Below are 20,483 nucleotides of genomic sequence, written 5' to 3'. Positions count from 1 at the left end.
GACGGGGGGGATTTCAGGAAATGTTAGGGGGAGACCCACAATGTTGGGCAGCAAGAACCATAAAAATGGAGTACTGCACTAGCTCAAACCACAACAAATCAACATAACATTAAATAGGCTTCATTTGAAGTATGGCGCAGGGGGGAAATATTGGCGGTAACGGAATTACTGCCAATGTTCCTGGAGCAGGGGATGTACTACAGCATCATTCTACAGATAAATCCTCCAAATCTTTGCAGAGAAATCAGCTAAATCTGCAGAATTACCGCCGTAGTAATTCTGCCAAAAAACCCAATATAGTCCTATGGACTCAAAAGAATTTGTATTTACTGCTGCACCGTCACTTGTTATCTGACAGTTATTCTGCCGGACCAAGTGGCGGTAGCGGTAATTCAGTTGGGCAGTATTCTGGCAGATTTACCACCCAACTTGTAATGAGGCCCAATGTCTTTTCTTTTTATCAAAAACAATATTCCAAAGCATATCTTGGCTACAAATTGCTAAATTGTACACTAGCCTGCTTGTTAATTGGGTGAAGTGTGGCTGAAGTGCAGTTGAAGGCAGAGGCAACTGCAGCGCCGTCTTTTGTGCTGGTAAGCGATTGGAATCTCTCGGTGGATGTACTGCAGGACACAGTGTGGCTGAAGACCAAGGGACTTTTTTTTTTATTTGTAATTGTGCTGGATAATGTGCTAGTCTATGCCTTTTTAAAGAAAAAAATATCTGTCCTCCAGGCAAGCATGTAAAATGCCTCCAGGTGCGCAAAGCTCTGAGAATTGTGGCGCAAGTGCACTTGGAGGCAAGGTAAGGCTGGTCTGCTAATCTTTTCCCCATCCACTTGTGATTTCACCAGTAAGAACAGTAAGTGCTTTACCACCGGCTTACACACTTCCACTGGGAATTGCTCAGCTCAGTGCAGGTCTTTTACTCCTCACAAATATGAAGGGGCGTGGACAGGGAGTACAATTTTAGGAGTTCAGTTATGAAGCATTTCAAGCCTTGCCATGGTAAGGAGCATTGTAATACTACTAGCGTGCCTGAAGACACTGAAACAGTCAATTAAGCAACTCCTGTGGATGGAGTACGATTAGTTGGATGTTGACTTTTCGTTTTGGAAGGAGGCATAGTGTACCTGGCGCCAGTTTGAGCAAGGGGACTGCACGTTCATGACAATTGTACCCTTCATTCGGGTATTCATATCCAGTGAAAAGTGAAGTTTCTCCAAAAGAATACTGAGGAGATTTGTCGCCCCTATGGTGAAAAATAGATGTATCCAGGAATTGGAACATTTTAGCGAACGTCTTAAGAAAACGCCACTGAATAATTCTATTGAGGGTACTACATATCGATGTTGTGATGCTTGAAAATACCCCCTTAACACAGTGTTGAAGCAGTTTAGTTTTAACCGTTTCCCCTGAAGAATGTTCACCCTTTGAGGAAATTGAAGAACAGAAACATGTCGGGAATTATTTTATGACACATTTAGAATGTTGAATTTTCATTGGCTTTGTGTGAGGTCGTTTTAGATTAAATTTTTATGTATTCGTGTTTGTATCCACTGTGTTTTTGGTTTTGGGTCAGTATGTGTTTTAGCAGTTAATCTATATATTTTTTTGAATAAACTGACTGAGTTGTTGATGTATAAATGCATACAGTCTATTTTTTCAGGAGTAAGCAGTGATCCTTGAGTTGTGTTGATGAGATAACTTGTGCAAATACTGAATCTCTCCTTTCTTATAATAATACTGGAACACAGAGTAAACAGTTGCATGATAATTGCCTTATTCAAACTTGTAGGAGTCTGGAGAGGTAATCCTCATAGCATGGGGATGCAATGATGAATTTGAATTTTTCCCCATGCTAATTCCGGCTACTGATGCTGATAATCGAGCACAGATAGCTAGTTGGGAGAGGTGGGGGGAGTTTGGACATTGATTCCACTATGGGCAGGAATGCTGATGGAAGCATTACATTTAAAACCTCAACATTGGATACTGAAGGAGAAGCAGTTGTACATCTTTAGCAGATGGCCTTTCCCTGGGTTCTTCCTCGATTGCTTCCTTAAATTTGGTTCTTTAATAGTTAGACTATATGACAACATTGTTTGTGAAGTGCCCTCACATACTATACGATTAAACGAGATGGCGAAAGTGATGAACACTTTAAACATCTTTTTAAAACAAAGAAAATACAAATGATCTGCAAAAGAGCCAGGATAAGAACCTGCCAGCACTGCACAAGGCATCAAATAGTGAGAATGATGTCATACAAGCCCTGAGCTACCGATTTGTGTGGATGGCACTTTCATGCATCATGGTGTTCGAAACACAAACAATGTTGTAGAAATTGGCATATTCTTTCACACGATTCAACACAGAAGCAATTGTGCAGAACCCTCAGGAGTGTTCAAACAAAAAGGAAAAATGTAAGAAGAAACATAAAAACATCAAGAATCCCCAAGTTTGAACAGGAGAGGATCAAGAAAATGAAGATCTTTTTTTTTTTCCAGTGGTATAACCGGTCTTGTGACAGGAGGTGGAAGGGTAAAATCCACCACCTAATTAAGTCCTCTAAAAAAGCTTAAAAAGAAGTAAAAAGACATGACATTTGGTCCTTTTTCTCCTGTTAGTGGTTTTCCGGTGGCCAACTGGCTAACCCAAGAGGTCTCTAGGTAAAGTGTTACTTCCCAAGTGCAGTTGAGTTGGCTCATGAGTCCAATAGGCAATGATAGCATGTCGGCTCAGGAGTTGCAGGAGGAGTTATCCGCCTTGTTATACAAGGCATTAATTTGTTTTCAGAAAATTGTCTTGATTAGCAAACAACCCATTTTATTAGCAATGTTGGAATAACCTTTTTTTTAAATGTCACCAGAAGTCATGTTCATTTTCAAGTATTCACTCGTTAATATTATGAATCTTCCCGAACAAAATGAAATAAAGTTGACGCTGCGATTTAGATACACTAACTTAAACTTAAATGTAAAGCATGAAGACCAACGCAGTGTTTTACAGGTAATACTGTAATTATGCATTATGTAACAACTTATGTTTTTAGGAAGAATTACATAACTGTCTTATGAAATTAACACATAGCGGTCTTTGCCAGATAGGATATAGTTAGTTAAATAAAAGTATTATCCGATTTAGTCTGGAAAAGAAATCTTGCTCTCACACAAGCTTTCGACAGTTAAGAGTGGAGCAGTCGATTACTGCTGCACTCTTTCCATTGGCCCCCTTGAGTTTGCAGTGAACAGAGAAAAGAAGGCGGAGAGAGTCCTGGGGGCAAGAGGAATGCAAGGGGAGCGTGCTATCATTCAACATGTTAACTTAACTAGCTAGCTTTGCTACACAAGTGTCAATTTAATTAGCAACCTACAGAATTGCATAGCAAATTGCTGTGCAACACTGCTTATTGTATGCCTTGTGTGTAGACATCATGAAGTAAGACACAGACAACAGATTCACTATGTTTATTTCTCAAATGTCAGGATGGAATAAGGCCTAACTTGCCCTGTGCTAAGGTGGGGTATGTGTCATAAAATTCAACCCCAAAGGCTGTGTCCAAAACCTATACTTGCCCTCACAACTCAAGATATGCAATGTGTAGGGATGTCGGGAACCAAAGAAAGTGTTCAACATAATGTTCTGAGCTTCTTCCAGCTCTTGGCTTGTTTGTTTTCCAGGTACCCCTTCACCAAGTTCAAAACAGTTCCACAAAAAGACCTCAGGGTTCCCTGCATTGATTCTCATTGCACTTCCTTGCCAACACAGGCTTCCTCTCTGCCTCTGTGTCATTAGTCCATATATACTTACGTTTCACTTTAACAGTATCTTGACTCTGCCAACATGCGGCTTTCACACAACTTACTGTGTGGTAATATTCCTTGTCCACCACCTTGCTTTCACACTATGCAATAGTGCCAATCATTTGCATTTCACTTGCTTCACAAGCTCTCATTACTGGCTTTCAATTGGCTTGGACTTTCACATTGTCCATAAACGTGTTTGACTTGTTTTCACTTTATTCGCAAATGCACATCACTTTCTTTTCACTCGTGCAGTATTTTTATATATTTTGCATATCTTTTCCTTAGTTCGGTATTCAATAACTCATTAAGTACTTTGCAGCTTTTACGGTATTCAATATTTTCCATTCGGAGTCCAGACTCATTCATTACCAGTTTTCACTCAGATCGGCATCTTCCTTCGCTCACACCAAGCACCCCAGCATGAGTCTTCTCTCCCTGTCACTCAGCAGTGTACGGCTGCTCCTCCGGGTGCCTTCGATTTCCTCTCTGGCTCACGCTCGCTCCCGTCTCTCTTGTTGTGAGCTCCGGCCAGCAGCGTTCGCCTCTTCAGAACTTTCTTGCTGCAGTCTGTGGTGTATTGGAGACTTGCGTCCCCAGCTCCAGCTGGGGACACTTGGCTTAGGGACCTGCAGTGCTCTGGTCCCTCTTGCGGCCCGTTCTGGCTTATGCGTCGTTCTCGCTCTCCTGCACCTCTGTGCGTCCTTTTCACTGGCCCCTTTCCAGCCTACTCCACGTCGGTTTGCTGTGTTCTCCTTTAGAGGCGGTCCCAAATACAGGCCGCACTCCAACTGTCCATTTTGAAGTATCAGGCACGTTCACACCGAGATATGTGACATATGATCAGCAAATAAACCAGCAGAGAGCCGCAGTGGGGCTCTGTCCAGTACCTATCAGAAGAACAATGCTTATTGAAGTACCAGTACCGAGGAAACCATGGACAGTAAGGTACCCATTGAGAAAGCCATATCAACTAATAGACGAAACGAAAATCGCCTGAGTACAGACCCTGAAGAAACCAATAAGGTCCTAATAGATGACAAATGGTGACGTGACGAGAACCCGGACTGACTCACCTATAGAAGAAATGACGACCAGAGAATGACCTAAAGGGACGAAACGCCATGAACAAGGATATTGTGAACTTAGAGTGTGAAGGTGATGTCAAATGTAAGAAGCTTAAGCTGTAAGCATGGCAAAGATATTTGACCTGTTCACACCTGTACATATGCTTGGAACCGCAAGAAAGCTAAGAGAATCGTGCGGCTTGCTATGCTTAGTAGAGGGATAGTGCAGCAAGTGCCATATACATATCTACCTCAAATAAAGCACTTTATATGAAGTATACTTCCACTTTGCACAAAAAGCAGAATCAACAAAAGTACTAAGGCCATTCGAGAAAGGTTTCACGTTCAACGAAATCAGGAGCTCAGCGGCAGAAACGAAACTCAGCAGAGGCAACTTGTGCCTAGGGAACCAAAGTCTTATCCATCAAAATGAACGAGCAGTAGCTATAATTAACTGAAGCAAGGACCAGAATATACTGCTTTGAAGGGGCAAGATAAGAAGGCGAAGGCAGGTGGTGGGTGAACATAAAATTAAATACACAAATTGTTAAAGAAAAGGCAAAGCCACAGTGTCTGAATCACGTGACCAGCTGAACGAACATAAGCAAGTTCCCCACACCTACGCATGGCTGTCAGCCTGGAGAAGATAGCTAGGCAGAATATGCAGTCTCGAGGCCAACCACAGCAAAATAATTGACACATAACTACTAAAGCGATGATTGATTGGAAGAAGGCCGGGTGAGTTGAGGGGCACCCTGCAACTGGCCGACCATTCTGCGTGCTGCTAAGCAAAGTGAAAAAAGTATGCATGGGGTTGGTGCCAACCCAATCACAGTGGACCAAGTAATCTAGGGTCCTATAGTTAGTAGGACCAATGGGACGTCATACTTTTAGTAACGTCTGCAGTAGTCCTTTTTGAAGGAAGGGCTTAGATGACAGTGTTTACCCAATCCCTCACTCAGTTACCATATACAGATATAGTACCTATAGTAAAGTTAACTTTTTCGAACCAATTGAATTGCATGTCAACTTTTGAGTGTTATACGTCAAGGATGACGAGTTTTTAGTATAAATGTTAGGATTTTTATGAAGTTCATTGTAGTTGAAGCGAGAAGGAAGATCGCACCATTGCTGATATTCATGACTCCCCGTTTTTTGTACTTGTCATTAAACGGACTCCCTTTGCCAAACCGTTGTGTTGTCCTTATTGATTGGTGTTGAAGTATATATCTGCACCCCCATCCATCTCACAGGTGCTGCTATCTTGTCTTAAAGTGCTTCCGAGCAAACTCCGACTCTATGAGCCGGTCGGGGGTCTCGGAGCACACTTGGTAGCAGAGATTGATGGTTATCGATTAGACAGACACCCATTGACCGTCGACATAAAGTAACTCTAGGTCCTCGGCAATATTGAGAATCCTTTGCCATTCGGCTGAGTAAACCGTGATGCTCCCCGTAGACGGTGGTAGAGTAAAAATAAAATCTGCAGAACGAGGCCTGAAGGGAGGGACCCTTGTTCCCCACATAACTCCTTCCCATTCCTACGGGCAGCGGGAGAACGGCCGGAGAAGGCGGTGATCCAGAGGATATGGGGAGGATATATATATATATATTTAACTAGACAGAGGGAAGATACCGGGGAGGACACCCGAGAAGAGATAGGATCTGCCTAATTCCTAAGCTTTTAATACAAGCGGCTAGAAGAAACTTGTATCCCAAATAAAGGGGAACAAATAGGCCACCACAGCGATTAAAGGCACCGTGAAAGGGATAAGTTTAAACTCCAGGTCAGGGGTAATTTTAGATGCAGAGGTACATGTGACCAGCTGGAGTTGGTCTAGTCTGTTAATGTCTGTCTTATGTGTGATTTGTTGTGATGTCATAGGACAGAGTTTCCTTCAAGGAACTAGCATGAAAACTGTGGGATTGGATATTTGGCATGTTGTAGGAGGTAACCTCATGTTTATTGAGTAAAATAGAAGCTATAAAATTCTGTTGAAAAATCGGGATTGGAGCTTGCAGTGATTGGTGCTCGCTCATATTGTTGGAATTGTTTAAGTCACATAAAGCATTGACCAGTTATATTAGCACACATGTGCAAACAGTTGCCGAAACATGCATCTAAGCTGAAAAAGTACAGTGCAGAATGGGTTAAAGGAACCAGCCACAAAATGTTTATGCCTTGGCCACAGGGCGGGTCATTATCTAAAGCAGTTTTGCCACATATGACGACATACTTGCACGCCACATACAGGGGGGAAAAGTTAAACGCCTAGCTAGTCTAGAGTTGTGGATAATGTATCAACAAGACAAGGAAGAGGAACCGCCATCAGACTGGATACTTAATGTATGCACATAGGGGGGTGAGACGCCCTCAGCGCGCCACCCACCCTGGCTGAAACAAAAATTGAGAATGATGAGGAAGGGTTATACCCACTGAGAGAATTGAAAGCAGCCACAGGGTATAGCAACCCAGCATGTGAGTCACCTACGCAAAGTAGTGATGAAAATCCGGATAAAGATGGAGATAGAGATATCACCTCCAAGTCCCGAGGGACAAGGAGAGACACGATGACGAGAGGAGACGAGACACGGGCAAGTACATCCCTCGACAAGGAGAGAGAAGGAAAAAGATGGAAAAGAACCAAGGATAGAACTGATGAGATAGCACTCGCACAGAACGAATGGATAGGAGGGCAGATTTTATTGAAACTCGATGGCAAGGGCATGGATGACGCGAAACAAAAGAAGTTAGACGATGTACAGAGGAAAGAGGGAAAAAGAAGGATTGAGAGATGAAAGAATAAAGAAAAGAGATAGACGAGAACAGTTATTTTGAATGGATTGTGTCCTCCCACGTATTCCTCATCTTATGATAATCTTATCCCAGCTTCAGCTGCTTTGGAAAAAAATCTCACCAGGGGGTGCAGTGTTCGAGACCGCAGAGTCGAAGTCCCTCGAGGGCCGGCGTCGACGTCATCCGCTATATAAAGGGCTCGAGCAGCGCACGTTACCTCAGTTCCGTTTTTCTGACGCAACTGCTTCGTGTTACGAATGGCGCTTAAGAATTTCTTCGACAATGTCTTCGTCTTCAACTCCCTCCACACCCAAGACAGGGTTAAAAAAATGTCTGAAGTGTGGCAGGAATGTTTATTACCGACCCCCATTGGAATTGCCTCTGGTGCCTCCTCCCAGACCATCGGGTTGATGAGTGTGGGTCCTGTCAGGCCATGTCAAATAAGGCTCTTAGGGAACGCAGAGGTAAGCTGGCAGTGGGGGAGGAGAAGTATAAGTTTTCGAAAAGACAAAAGGATTCGGATGAATCTGGTAGAAAATCTCATCACGGGTCGAGGAGGTTGAGATCGGAAAGTCGCTCGAGGAAGCCGTCCTCGTCTTCGAGGAAAAAAATCAAGAAAGCGACGTAATAGGTGGTCTTCCTCATCCTCTTCTGAGAGGAGAGTAACTTACCCTTCAAAGCACGATTCCCCAGAAAAATGTGAGGCCTTCAGGGCTTCCATGCTGAAAATATTCGGGAAAGCGGCCCAGACCACCTTGAAGTTGCCGCGTGGTGATCATGCCTCTACTCACTCTAAAAGTGACAGAGGAAAATCAAGATCCAAACACGCAAGGGTTGCAAAAGAGGCAAGAGTGTCTTCAAGGGAAAGTTCCCCGACGCCTCACTCTCACTCTAAGTCTAAGCCTCCAGTGCATAAATCGGGGCTTAAGGAATCTGCATCGACGTCGTCGAAAAATAAAATCGACTTGACACCGTTGACGACCATAGCGTTGAGACTGATGATGAAATGGCGTCGACACCTGTAGCTGTATCGAAGCCTCCTTCGACAGCATCCAGGCCTCCGTCGACACAGTCGAAGCCAGCGTCTACCCTATCGATGCCTTTATTGAGGCCTGCTCTAATACCAAGACCCAAGTCGACGCCATTTTCCATGCCTAGACAAATTCCACCTTCTTTGCCGGAAAAGGCTTTCCACCCTCAAGCTAGACATGAATTCTTTACATCCATGTCATCTATATATGAGGAACATTCCTCTGAAGAGGACGTCACTACAGCTGGAGTCGAATTTGGGGCCAGAGAGGTCCCTGAAGAACTAGTGGACCCACAATCGAAGATAACAGACCTTTATGATTGCCTACAAAATGCCAGTGGCTTAGACACTTCACCTGAAGTGGATTTTGAGAAACCAGACCCTACAGATTATGCTGATCCCAGTTATAGAAATCTTATGGGAAGGGTCATTGATTTTATGGGTTGGAAAGCAGCTTCCCCAGATTTTGACCAGGATGACATGACTGACATCCTGAGTGAGGGTCCCTTAAAATATCCTGTTTTACCATTCCATAAGGCTTTACAAAAAAGGAAAATGCTAAATTAGAATAATCCCGATTCGAGCAGTAAATAAAAAAAAAAAACTGGTACCAAAATATAGGCCAGCCTTATCAGACCCAGAGTATTTATCCAAGCATCCCTCTCCCGAAAGTCTTGTTGTTTTAAGCTGCTCCCTCCACTAGGCAATCGGCTTACCCATCAATACCACCAGACGGGGACCATAAAAAAGTTGATGCTTGGGCCCGGAAAGCTTGGCCCTGAAATCAACTAATGTAACTTGAACATTAGCAAGATTTACTTATACCCTGTGGGACTGCATGTCTTCAGCAGCTGAACACATCCCGGAAGGTGAAGAACGGGATGGTTTCCTGGCTATAGTGAAGGATGGTAAAGAGGCTATGGAGGAATGCCTTCAGTCAGGATTCGACACTGTGGATAGTATAAGCAGGTCCATGGCCTCTAGCACAGTCTTGCTCAGATTCGCATGGCTAAGAAAATCTGGTTTTGCACCTGATGTGCAGTCTAGATTACTTAATATGCCCTTTGACGGCTTGAGGTTGTTTGGCAGCAAGGTGGACGAGAGCTTGGAGAAGCTGCAGACATCGAAAGCGGCAGCAAAATAACTCGGTGCCGCCATAAGGCAATCTCAACCACATTCTTATGCAGGCTCATCTTCCTGGAAGAGTCGCCCCTTTCGCTTGTATTCCTCTTTTGGAAAAGGGAGGGGGCAGGCCAGTTGGAGAGACCAACAGAGAAACCCTTTTCGTGATGGAAAAGGGAGAGGTGCTAGATCAGCCACAGCAGCGGCTACTACCTCCTCAGCCACTGCTGCAGCAGCTGCAAAGCCACTTTGAAGTCTTAACCCACAAAATCCCGGTGGCGATGGCGGGGCATTACGTCAGATCCCTGGGGCACTAGAGATAGGGACCCATGGTTACTGTCTTCCTTTTCATAAAAGACCTCAAAATCATCCACTGGGAACCAATTCTGTCAAACTTCCAGACCCGTTCCTTGTGCAGGAGATTTTAGTCCTGCTAGAGAAGGGTGCAATAGAACATGAACCTGTAGCGGAGAGGAACAAGGGTTGGTACTCCCCTTATTTTCTTTCCCAAGAAGGACGGAGGATTGAGACCCATCTTAGACTTAAGAAATTTGAACAAATTCCTCAGGAAGGACTAGTTCAAGATGGTGACCCTTTCTCAGATCCTTCAGGCTCTTCAGCTTCAGGACTGGCTGGTTTCTTTGAACCGTCAGGATGCTTACTTTCATGTGCCAATCCATCTCAAGCACAAAAAGTACCTGACGTTCGCAATTGGTGGTTCTCATCAGTTTCGGGTTCTACCATTTGGGCTAACCTCCGCCCTGACGGTTTTCACCAAACTGATGGCAGTGGTGGCAGTGAGTACCGGAAGAAGGGGGATTCACGTCTACCCTTATCTGGACGATTGGCTAATGAGGGCGAGTTCATCCAAACGAGCCCAGGAACATCTGCCCTTGACCTATCACTTCTTGCACAGTCTGGGCTTCTCCCTCAATTACAAGAAGTTACAAATGATTCCAAGCCAAAAACACCAATTCATCGGAGCAATCCTGGACACTTCCTCAGAGAAAGCCTCGCCTCTCGAGGAGTGAGCTCACCACATTCTGCAGATGGTTATGAAATTTCAAAATGCCCAACATCTACCGGCATTCGGCTTTCTAAGGTTGCTAGGCCTCATGGCATCCTGCATTTTTCTGGTGCCAGAGGCCAGATTGATGATGAGATCCCTTCAGTGGGCCCTCAGGACTCAATGGTCCCAGTTTTCAGGGGACATGTCGGACCTTCTACACCTCCCGACCAAAGTGGCTCAAGATCTCCTATGGTGGGCTTTCAAAGAGAATAACCTCAAAGGGGAACCTTTTTGGCAACCATGGCCGGAGTTAACGGTAGTGACTAATGCCTCACTGGTTAGGGCGCCCACACCAACGATCTGACAATCAGTGGTCGTTGGTCTCCATCGGAGTCCAAACTACATATCAACCATTTGGAGCTTAGATCAATCAAACTAGCGCTGAAGGCTGTTCTGCCCTCTGTACAAAGAAAGAATGTCCTGATAATGGCGGACAACACAGTGGCCATGTACTACCTCAACAAAAGAGGTGTAGGATCACTCCCATGTGCAGAGAAGCAATGCAGCTCTGGTTCTGGGCAATGCAAGAAGGAATCTCTCTATCAGCAGTTCACCTCGCCGGAGAGCTAAACACGGTGGTAGACGCTCTGAACAAGCACAGCACAGTCTCCCACTAATGGGGGCTAGCTCAGGAAGTCCTTCAAGAGATCCTTGCCCTTTGGGGAACCCCTCAAGTGGATCTGTTCACGACCGGGTCCAACCGGAAGTGCGAACTGTATTGCTCAAGGGAATTTCCCCCAAGAGGAGCTCCAAGGGACGCATTCGTAGTGGACTGGGTATTTCCACTTCTTTACTCGTTTCCTCCAGTCCCTGTGATTCCTCACGTAATCAGGAGGTTGAGAAAGCTCAGGAAAACCATTATCCTAATTGACCCGGATTGGGCCAGGAAGATGTGGTTCTTGGACCTTCTGGACATGTCCATCTGCCATCCACTACGTCTTCCACAAAGAGAGGATCTTCTCTTGCAAGAGGAAGGTCGGGTTCTCCATTCAGAGGGCAAGACACTCAGCCTTCACGCATGGTTTCTGAGAGGCGCTCCTCGGAAGAGGTATCCTATTTTAAAATGCCTTTAGTCATTCAATTCTTGAAAGGGTTGACAAATGTATACCCTCCGACACCTTTTCAGGTGCCCATATGGGATTTAAATCTAGTCTTAAAATTTCTCATGTGTGCTCCTTTTGAGCCTTTACATTCTTGTCCATTAAGACTGCTCACTCTTATAACAATTCGGTTAGTGGCTATAACATCAGCCCGCAGGGTAAGTGAGTTGCAGGCACTGTCTCGTAAGCCTCCTCACACTATTTTTCCATAGGGACAAGGTTATTTTAAAAGTCAAGCCATCATTCTTGCCTAAAATAGTGTCTGATTTTCATCTGTTACAAAAGATTCTTACCTTCCTTTTATCCTCCACCTCACGCTAGTAAGGAAGAGGAAAGATTACATAGGGGGTCATTACGAGGTTGGAGGTAGCCATGGCACTATTAGCGCCATGGCTACCCCCTACCACATACCGATTCTGGGGTACCTGAATGGGGACATGCCGGGCCATTCCAGCCTTGGAGGACCCGGTATTTCCCCATTCAGGGAACCCATCCCCATTCCCATTCGAGTCCCCATAGGGCTCAATGGGAATGGGGACCATGCTAAAGGTATTACCAGGCGCACTTAGCGGACCCGCTAAAGGACCTCATAATCCGGCGGTAAGGGGTTGGGTGCTCCGTCGCCGTTAACCCCTTACCACTGCACTCGTAATGACCACCATATACTGGACCCAAAAAGGGCTCTCAGTTCCTATATTTCCAGATTGGCAAATCTCCGACAATGTGACCAACTATTCGTTGGATATACTGGGCACAAATTGGGCCTTGCAGTATCTAAACAAACTCTATCCAGATGAATAATTCTAGCTATCTCTGAATGCTATAAACTAGCTGGGAAAAAGCCTCCAGATGGATTAAGGGCTCATTCAATCAGAGGCATGGCAACTTCCACGGCCCTTCAGAGGGGTGTCCCGGTGCAGGATATTTGTGCTGCGGCCACCTGGTCGTCAATGTACACCTTTGTAAAGCATTACTGCTTGGACTCTACTTCATACCAAGGAGGACTATTTGCAAAAGATGTCCTTTATTCAGTCCATAATTAAAATTCTTAGTACTCCCACCTCCAAAATTACCACTGCTATGGGAGTCTATAATAAGATGAGAAATACATGGGAGGACACAATCCATTCGAAGAACAAGTTACTTACCAACTGTAGCGTTCTTTCGATTGGATGTTCCTCCCATGTATTCCTCATCGACCCTCCCATCATACCCCCCGTACAGTTTACGCCAGTTGCACTCTGACTTCCTTAAGAGCCTGAAGACTTAAATCATGATCAGCTGATGTGACCATGAACACCGTAAAAACAGAACTGAGGTAACGGGCGCTGCTCGAGCCCTTTATACAGCGGATGACGTTGACGCCTGACGGTGGCCCTCAAGGGACTTCGACTTTGCCGTCTCAAACACAGCGCCCCCCTGGTGAAAAATATTTCCAAAGCAGCTGAAGCTGGGATACGATTATCATAAGATGAGGAATACGTGGGAGGAACATCCAATCGAAAGAACGTTACAGTTGGTAAGTAACTTGTTCACCGCGAAGAGCAAGAAAGGCAGCGTGATCACAAACTGAAAGCAGCCACTGAACAAGACTGACAGGAGCAGCGAAGGTTAGAGGAAGAACAATGGATTCAAAAGAAAAGAATAAAGAGAAGAAGGGATGAGGAGATCCGAAGGGCAACTGAACGTAGGGACGAAAAGAAAAAGGAGGAAGATGGGGTCAGAGAGGAAGTGAGCAAGCGCAGAGAGTTCGATGACGATATAGAATGTAAGTGAAGATGGAGCACGCGATCTTGAATATCTGGAAAGAGCAATTAAAAAAAACTTGAGCCAGTAGTAGACTGGGAAGACATAGAAGAATTCTCTCCTGACTACAATTCAGTACCATGCACATCTAGAACAAATATCGAGGATAACTTCGACACCAGCAGCATCGAAGCAACGATCGATAGGATATATGATGAAATGGGGCTAGAACAAGTACCCCAAGGGGAGGGAGAAAGCGGGCGCTTGGAGAGCACTCAGCTTTATGACACTGAGGATGTCTCCCGAAGCAGTGGGAATAGAGAACGTTCCCTTGATAGATTAGAAATAAGCAGGAGTAAAGAGGAAGAAGTTGCACAAGTTGGGGGCAGACAATGTCTAACACCGAAAGAGAGGAGCGTGAAGAAACGGAGAAGGAGAGAAGACGCGAAAAGAGTCTCGGGAGGGAAAGGGATAAGATGGTCAGATTCTAGGGGATCTACACTGAGGGCATCAGAATTTGCCACACTCAGATCGGCACAAAGAAGTATCTCACAGTCAGAGGGGGGGGTGTCGCCACCACCCTACATGAGCCGACTAAGGTCATTGCCTGGTAGACGGCGATGCGGGAATATTACGCCTGCAATAGACAGAAGGGCAAAGAGAGAGGAGGGAGAGGACTGCGAGTCCCAATTTCCATTGCTTGAAAGGTGGAGCAAGACCACAGTATATACCATGGCCACACATGGATCGGGAAAACCTGAAAAACAAGCTTCCAATGTTAACATCGGGAGGCGGGAAATAGATACAAATGCTCATCATGCTGAGTGAAATCTTGTGGTCCTAAATCTTCCACCATATCATCCAGTAAAAGAGTTCCTTAGGCTTGCAAAACCCTAGCCACCTTTTCAACTAGACATTCCACCTTCTGATTCAGAAATTCATTTTCATTCCTAACTGCCTTCAACTCTTGCCTGATTTCTAACACCTCCCCCAGTGAGCTTAGAGAGAAACCTGTTGGGTCCATATCAGCTCAGACGGAAGATTCACCTTTGGCCTTTCATGCTCTCGGGTAACTGCTTTTCCTTCTGTAGGAGCTGCTGTACCCCACAATCCCTCTCCAGCTGTTCTGTGCCCCACCTTTGATTCACAGTGTGTATCAGAGCAGGTGGTGGGGTAAGGGGGAATGGGACAAAACAACAAATGACACAGGAGCTCTTCTCGCTTCTTGGTCAACACCCTGTATGGGAATTAAAATAGTTAAACCTAGTTGCATCTTAATTTCTAAACTACACCATCAATTTTATTCTAAGAACTTGCAAGAATACCTGCGTTGCCTCCGTCACTTGCTTGGAGGAATTATTGTAAACGTTTAAATGTTTATTTTTCTCTTAAAATTCAGAATTTCAAGAAGAGAAAGCTTTTCCATAAATTTCACCTTCCAATAAATTGAGTGCTTTGTATTTCCAACAAAATATATTGTAAGTTAACTTAACCTTTTTTTATGTTGAAATGAGTTTGCCTTTGCTGCAGTTTGAAGTGCTCAGAATTCCTTTTTCTATAACTTGCATTTTTCTGCTACTGTATCAACTTAGTTTAGTATTGCAAAAAGAAAAAGAAGGAAAATATTTTTTTCCCTTTTAAAACTACCTACCCAAGATGCGCATCACTAACTACATTTCCCAGAGTTCAAAGCAAAATGGCCACCGGCACTTCGTTTGCGTGCAGTGCTTCATCTGCAACCCTTCAACAATGAACTCTTTGAAAAACAAACATCCTCCAAGACATAGCGAGTCACTTTACTTTTCATCTCCACACGCGAAGCTCAACTGGTCATAACCTTCTCAGTTTACAATTGGGCTTAACATGAAACAAAGGCAACGTTTCACCTCAGTCAGCGATTCAAATACTGCAGAGAGTATACCGTGCCTCAGAAGTCACTTATTAAACAACAATACAGTGACCGCGGTATACGCTACTGCGCTCTGCTCTTAAAGTGTAATTATATGCAAATCCCTTTCAAAGGAAAAAATAAATGTTACGCGAAAGTCGCGTTAGGCTGATTTCATCAGTGTCAAAACGTAACAGTTCAGGATGACGTGGAAGTCCTAACGGCAGATAATAGAATCTAAACCTTTCACATGTAGCGGGAATCTCACAATACATTAAATTAACTGCTTTCTTGAAGCGCAGGGTTTCCAGACAGTTCACAGTTCAGGACTTTCAGAGTAAACAAAACTGCTGCAAACAACTCTCCAACAAGCAGATTTCTTCAAGCACAGAGTTCCCTAGCACATTCACAGTTCCTAGCTTCCAAAATTAAATAAACATAGCTGCAAGCTCGCCAACTAGCTGTGCTCCCACTAGATTCTAGTAGACTGACAGCTTCAGAACTGCTTCCTATTCTGGCTTCTTGTCAACTTGAAGGGATAGCCTAAAGGCGCTAAACTAAAACATGACTGACTTCCTTTAAAGAAATTATGAAAGGCAGTTTAGAATAGACTACCAGGACAATCTGCCCTCGACATTCTAAATTGGATCACTGCTGATGGAATCGATCTTTGCGTGGGTTCGAGCCCAATCCACCATTTTGTGTGCTCAACTCAGCTGATCTGAGGAAAGGCATTTAGGAAAAAAGATAACCATTTGGCATTGCACATGAAACCACAACCCTCCAAATTTTGGATCCTGCTGAATGTGTAATCCTAGTTCTTGACCTAACTCTTCCCGCATGACCCCTGATGTCCCTGACAGGGGTAGAGTTCTTAAATATCCTACCGGGTAGGATAGGGTAACAGTGTTGCATGTAAGGGAATACTGTGTCTCACCATCTGGTGTCCCACTCCCCGAAGACCCCTTCACTCAGGGGATCCTCCCGCACTTGTCCACCACCAGGAACAGGATCCAAAAGCGATGGCCATGTCCTGGCCACCTGGATGACGGATCCCCGGGGACTAGTGGGTGCGACACCTTCTGGTTTCTCACAATAGTCACTGTAAGTTGCTGCTTTTGATTGGACTGAATACATATGCTAAGTGCAATAGGGAAGACATTTACAAAAACTAGATGTTCAGCCCTCCCAGATCTAACTGGGAGCACTTGGCACCTGCAATCAATTCATATCTCTTTGGCTACCTTGATGAGCATAATCAAATTGGAACACTGTTTTATCTACTGAACTGATGTAAAGAATTCTGAGAAAGAAAGGTACTGTTACTAGATGACTTTGATGAACTCTCTTTGAAATGAGCAGAGAAGCAAATCTAAGTAACTTGAAGGGAATGTGGGCCTGAACCATATTGTCAGTGCATGCAGAAAGAGGATGAAGTATTAGTAGCAAACGTTAGCATATAGAGCTGAGTACCAATTGGGTTTCTTAAGGAAGGGGAATAAGAGATGCAGTAATCCAGGGAACTGAAAGACATGTAACCTGGAACTGAAAGTTTTTGTATACGCTCTTGTTTTAGGACATGAACATGTTGCCTAATCGGGAGTTCCTGGAATCCAGGCTGTCTCTAATATGTATGGTGTGGTGTTTCATACACATGCTTAGGATCGGTATCTCGGAGGCATTGTGTACATTTGAGCTCTGGGACTGAAAAATGCTGCATATGTTTAAATGTTGACGTACAATACAATGCATGCACTGTGAATGTGCTAGTTCATCTTGCTTCACATCCTTGGCATCTAGGAGTCCTCATGCATTATTTGGAGTGTTTGCTATACCGCTTGTATTGACGTGTCGGATACTGCAATGTGCACACACTTAGGACTACCTTGCATGAGTGAGGAAAGAATATAAAGTGGAGGATTTCAAAAGTATTTGATAGAAGTTCTTTCTTTGTTTTTTTGATCTTGATTTGTTTTTTTTTTCTGCTCCTCTGATTCTTCAGAACTTCCGCCAGGCTGGGGGCTCCATCCTGCATCATCCTGGAGCAATGTTGTAAGTAGACGCAGTTCTGTTATAATTTTTGAAAATAAATTTCAATTGTTCATCCTTCAATTGGTCAAATAATCCCCAGAAACTTTATTTAATGTTCAAAAGCATGAACACTGCAAAGGCAGTACCTGTTCTAAGAGGCTTCTGTCTTCTCTTGCTTCCAACTAGGAGGACCTTCTGCCACCTATTGCCAACACCCAAAAACTGGAGCAGAGCTAAAGAAAAAGATAATGGCAGCAAAGAGATTGTAGTCCCCCCCTTCAATCATATGCTGCCTTATTTCTGCTCCAAGCCTTACTTCTTGGGTTCCCTTTTTTCACTGAGCTAGTTGAGCTGGACCTCTTTGGCTATACTGTTCTCTGGGAGACTGCCATATTCATTTACAGGCACCCTGGGATTGGGCTTTTTTTAAACATTTGTTTGCATCTCCCACAGCTGCATCGTGGCCGCAGACATGTGTCTCTCTGAGCCTAGGTTTGCGAAACGGAGCAGTCAGATACTGGACTCCCCTTTTGTACCACTTTGGTCTGCTTCTACTATCTCAGGTGTTTCTTTTGTCAGGAAACTGCTTACATTACACATCACTTCGAAAGGCATAGTCTCAAGCACATGGGATCCCTGGAATAAGGTCCAGTGAGCATCTAGCATCGTTATAGGGGTTATGATTCATGTACTTGACCAAAGTCACAGAAAATATTCTGTAGGCTATTGCCATCTTTAACCCGGTCACTCCTATTGCACAGAGGTATGAATTACACGTGACCTCTGTTATTATTATAGCTGCAAAAGTGGGGGAAACTGCCCTGCTGTATACGCTCTCGTGGAGAGTAGCACTAGGGCGAAGAAACTCGTGGAAAATTGACACCGGAAAAGGTTAGCACTGTAAACTGTATTTAAGGGTCAGCTGCGCATTCCAGACCCATGAAATGGCTAAGAAAGCAGAGCCCGAAGCTAAGTGGGTGACTGTGAAGGAAGGGAACCAGACAGGATAAATGCACACCAAGCAAACTTGACCATAGTGAGAGAGTACAACATCTTGCAGTAACTCATTAAAGAACTCCAATTATGCCACTGGACGCTTTTATGTAGATCTTGTTGCACACACATAGGGATACCATCCCCAGCAGACTTTGTGCCCAGAACAAAAATTGCATGGGACCTTGGGGGGTGTCACTTTCACAGAAATGTAAGACTGCACTATAACCATTTGTCATGCTTTATGGAAACACCAACTTGTATGCAAGGACGAGCAGATGCTTGGTTTGCCGAGGCATTCCTATGAAACATGTTCATCTGATGCGTTGTCCCTCTAATGCTGTTGCCAACCTCCAAAGATTCTTTCCACGTTAACCAGTCTCAGAGTTGAGATCAGGCATGCATTTGAATATAAATGAAATTGTTTTGTTTGTTTTTTTATCATTTTACAGGGGATACAAAGTCTGAAGGATATGGGTAAAAGAAGGTTAAGAGACTGTGTTTTGGTCTTGAAAGCCATACAGCAATTGGAGAGTTGTGACACTTTTCTTTATTTTCCAGCTGTTTTTTTTCACGTGCAGGTCTGGGGACATCATTTCCTAGCTGCCTCCTAACCATGAACATGGAGACCTGTCCCAAACCATGCAGGCTACTTCCGAAGCCCTAGATTTCCACCAGGTGGGAAGGGCCTTTAATCAGCAGCATTGTCATACACTAGATTGAATCTTTTCACACTCGGACCTGGTCTTTTGATCTTCTCCTTTGCTGTACCCTGCTCCAATCATCTGGTAATATTAGAAGACAGAGTCACTAATAAAGGAATTGGCAAACTCTTTAGTGTCCTACCCATCATCCCAGGTTCAGTGGCTCCTGGAAAAAAATGTATTTATCTGAAATCGCTTCTTTTCAGGATCAGTTACCCCAACCAGTATTAGCATCTAATTTGAATGTACTGCTTTCTTCCTTTTCTTGTGCCATTGATCAATGTGCTCTACTTAAACTCTCCAGCCACTATAGGGACAAGCCTATCACAACAGATATATAGCAACACTACGGAATACAAACCACCCTGTAAAGGAATGCAGAGGCCAGTTTAAAAGAAGGAAATGGGGTGCACTCTGAATACTGACAGGAAGGTAGTCGGTAAGGTTAATAATCACAACAGTTTAAGGTTACTTGGCTTCATGACAAAGGGAAGCAGTCTGTCTTAATGTCTCTAGGGGCCTTCTTGGAAGGACCAGGGGCCTTCTTGGAAGGACCAGGGGAACAGAACCACAATGTACCTTGTGCTTTAGGTGTTCTTTGTGCTCAACAGGGTCGAGTCGGCTTCAGGTCGCTTTGCAAGCTTCTGTGACATCGTTCAAGACGGGAGTCAGCTGCAGGTATCAGGCAGCAAGACGGTTCGGCGAGCGAAGCTGGACGAACGGCTGCAGGCTGGCCTACATGGTGGCTCAGGGTAGGGAATCTTCTCAATACTGATCAACAGTTCTGAAGCACTGGTTGCGGCGTCTCAGATGTTTTTAAGCACCTGCAGTTTGACAACGGTCAGCATTGCAGTTGGTTGCAGCTCGAAACTCGCCTGGCTCGAAAATGTCCTTTCGAGGAGCACGTTGGTAGATGCTCGTCAAGGCATACTCCCAGCTTCTTCAATGGACTTGCGTCCTTTAAGGCGGATGGGCCAAGGCTGAGGAGTGCTTCAGGCAGCTGTCTTGTCCTTGGTTGTATGTTCAGAGACCTTCTGGCACTTCCTGTCTAGGAAGTTTGCTCCAGAGCCTAGCAGGGTACGCTGTGTGCTGGATTGGTACCGGTCCTGGAGCGGCTGGAGGATCCTCGGA

The 20,483-nt window shown here is 44.6% G+C and overlaps 1 protein-coding gene across 1 annotated transcript in view; it reads left to right on the top strand.

The window, feature by feature from the left end:
* ROGDI (rogdi atypical leucine zipper) overlaps positions 1-20,483 on the top strand; it is a 475,356-nt gene that overhangs the window by 424,773 nt on the left and 30,100 nt on the right. The window contains exon 9 of the mRNA XM_069646031.1: positions 17,627-17,676. Coding sequence (XP_069502132.1) covers positions 17,627-17,676 — 50 coding nt within the window. The remainder of the gene's footprint in view (positions 1-17,626; positions 17,677-20,483) is intronic.

This window comes from Ambystoma mexicanum, chromosome 2p, assembly GCF_040938575.1.
Source record: "Ambystoma mexicanum isolate Mex_15411 chromosome 2p, UKY_AmexF1_1, whole genome shotgun sequence".
NCBI classification, from domain to species: domain Eukaryota; kingdom Metazoa; phylum Chordata; class Amphibia; order Caudata; family Ambystomatidae; genus Ambystoma; species Ambystoma mexicanum.
The sequence above is the reverse complement of the archived record's forward strand: the minus strand, read 5'-3'. Positions and strand labels throughout refer to the sequence as shown.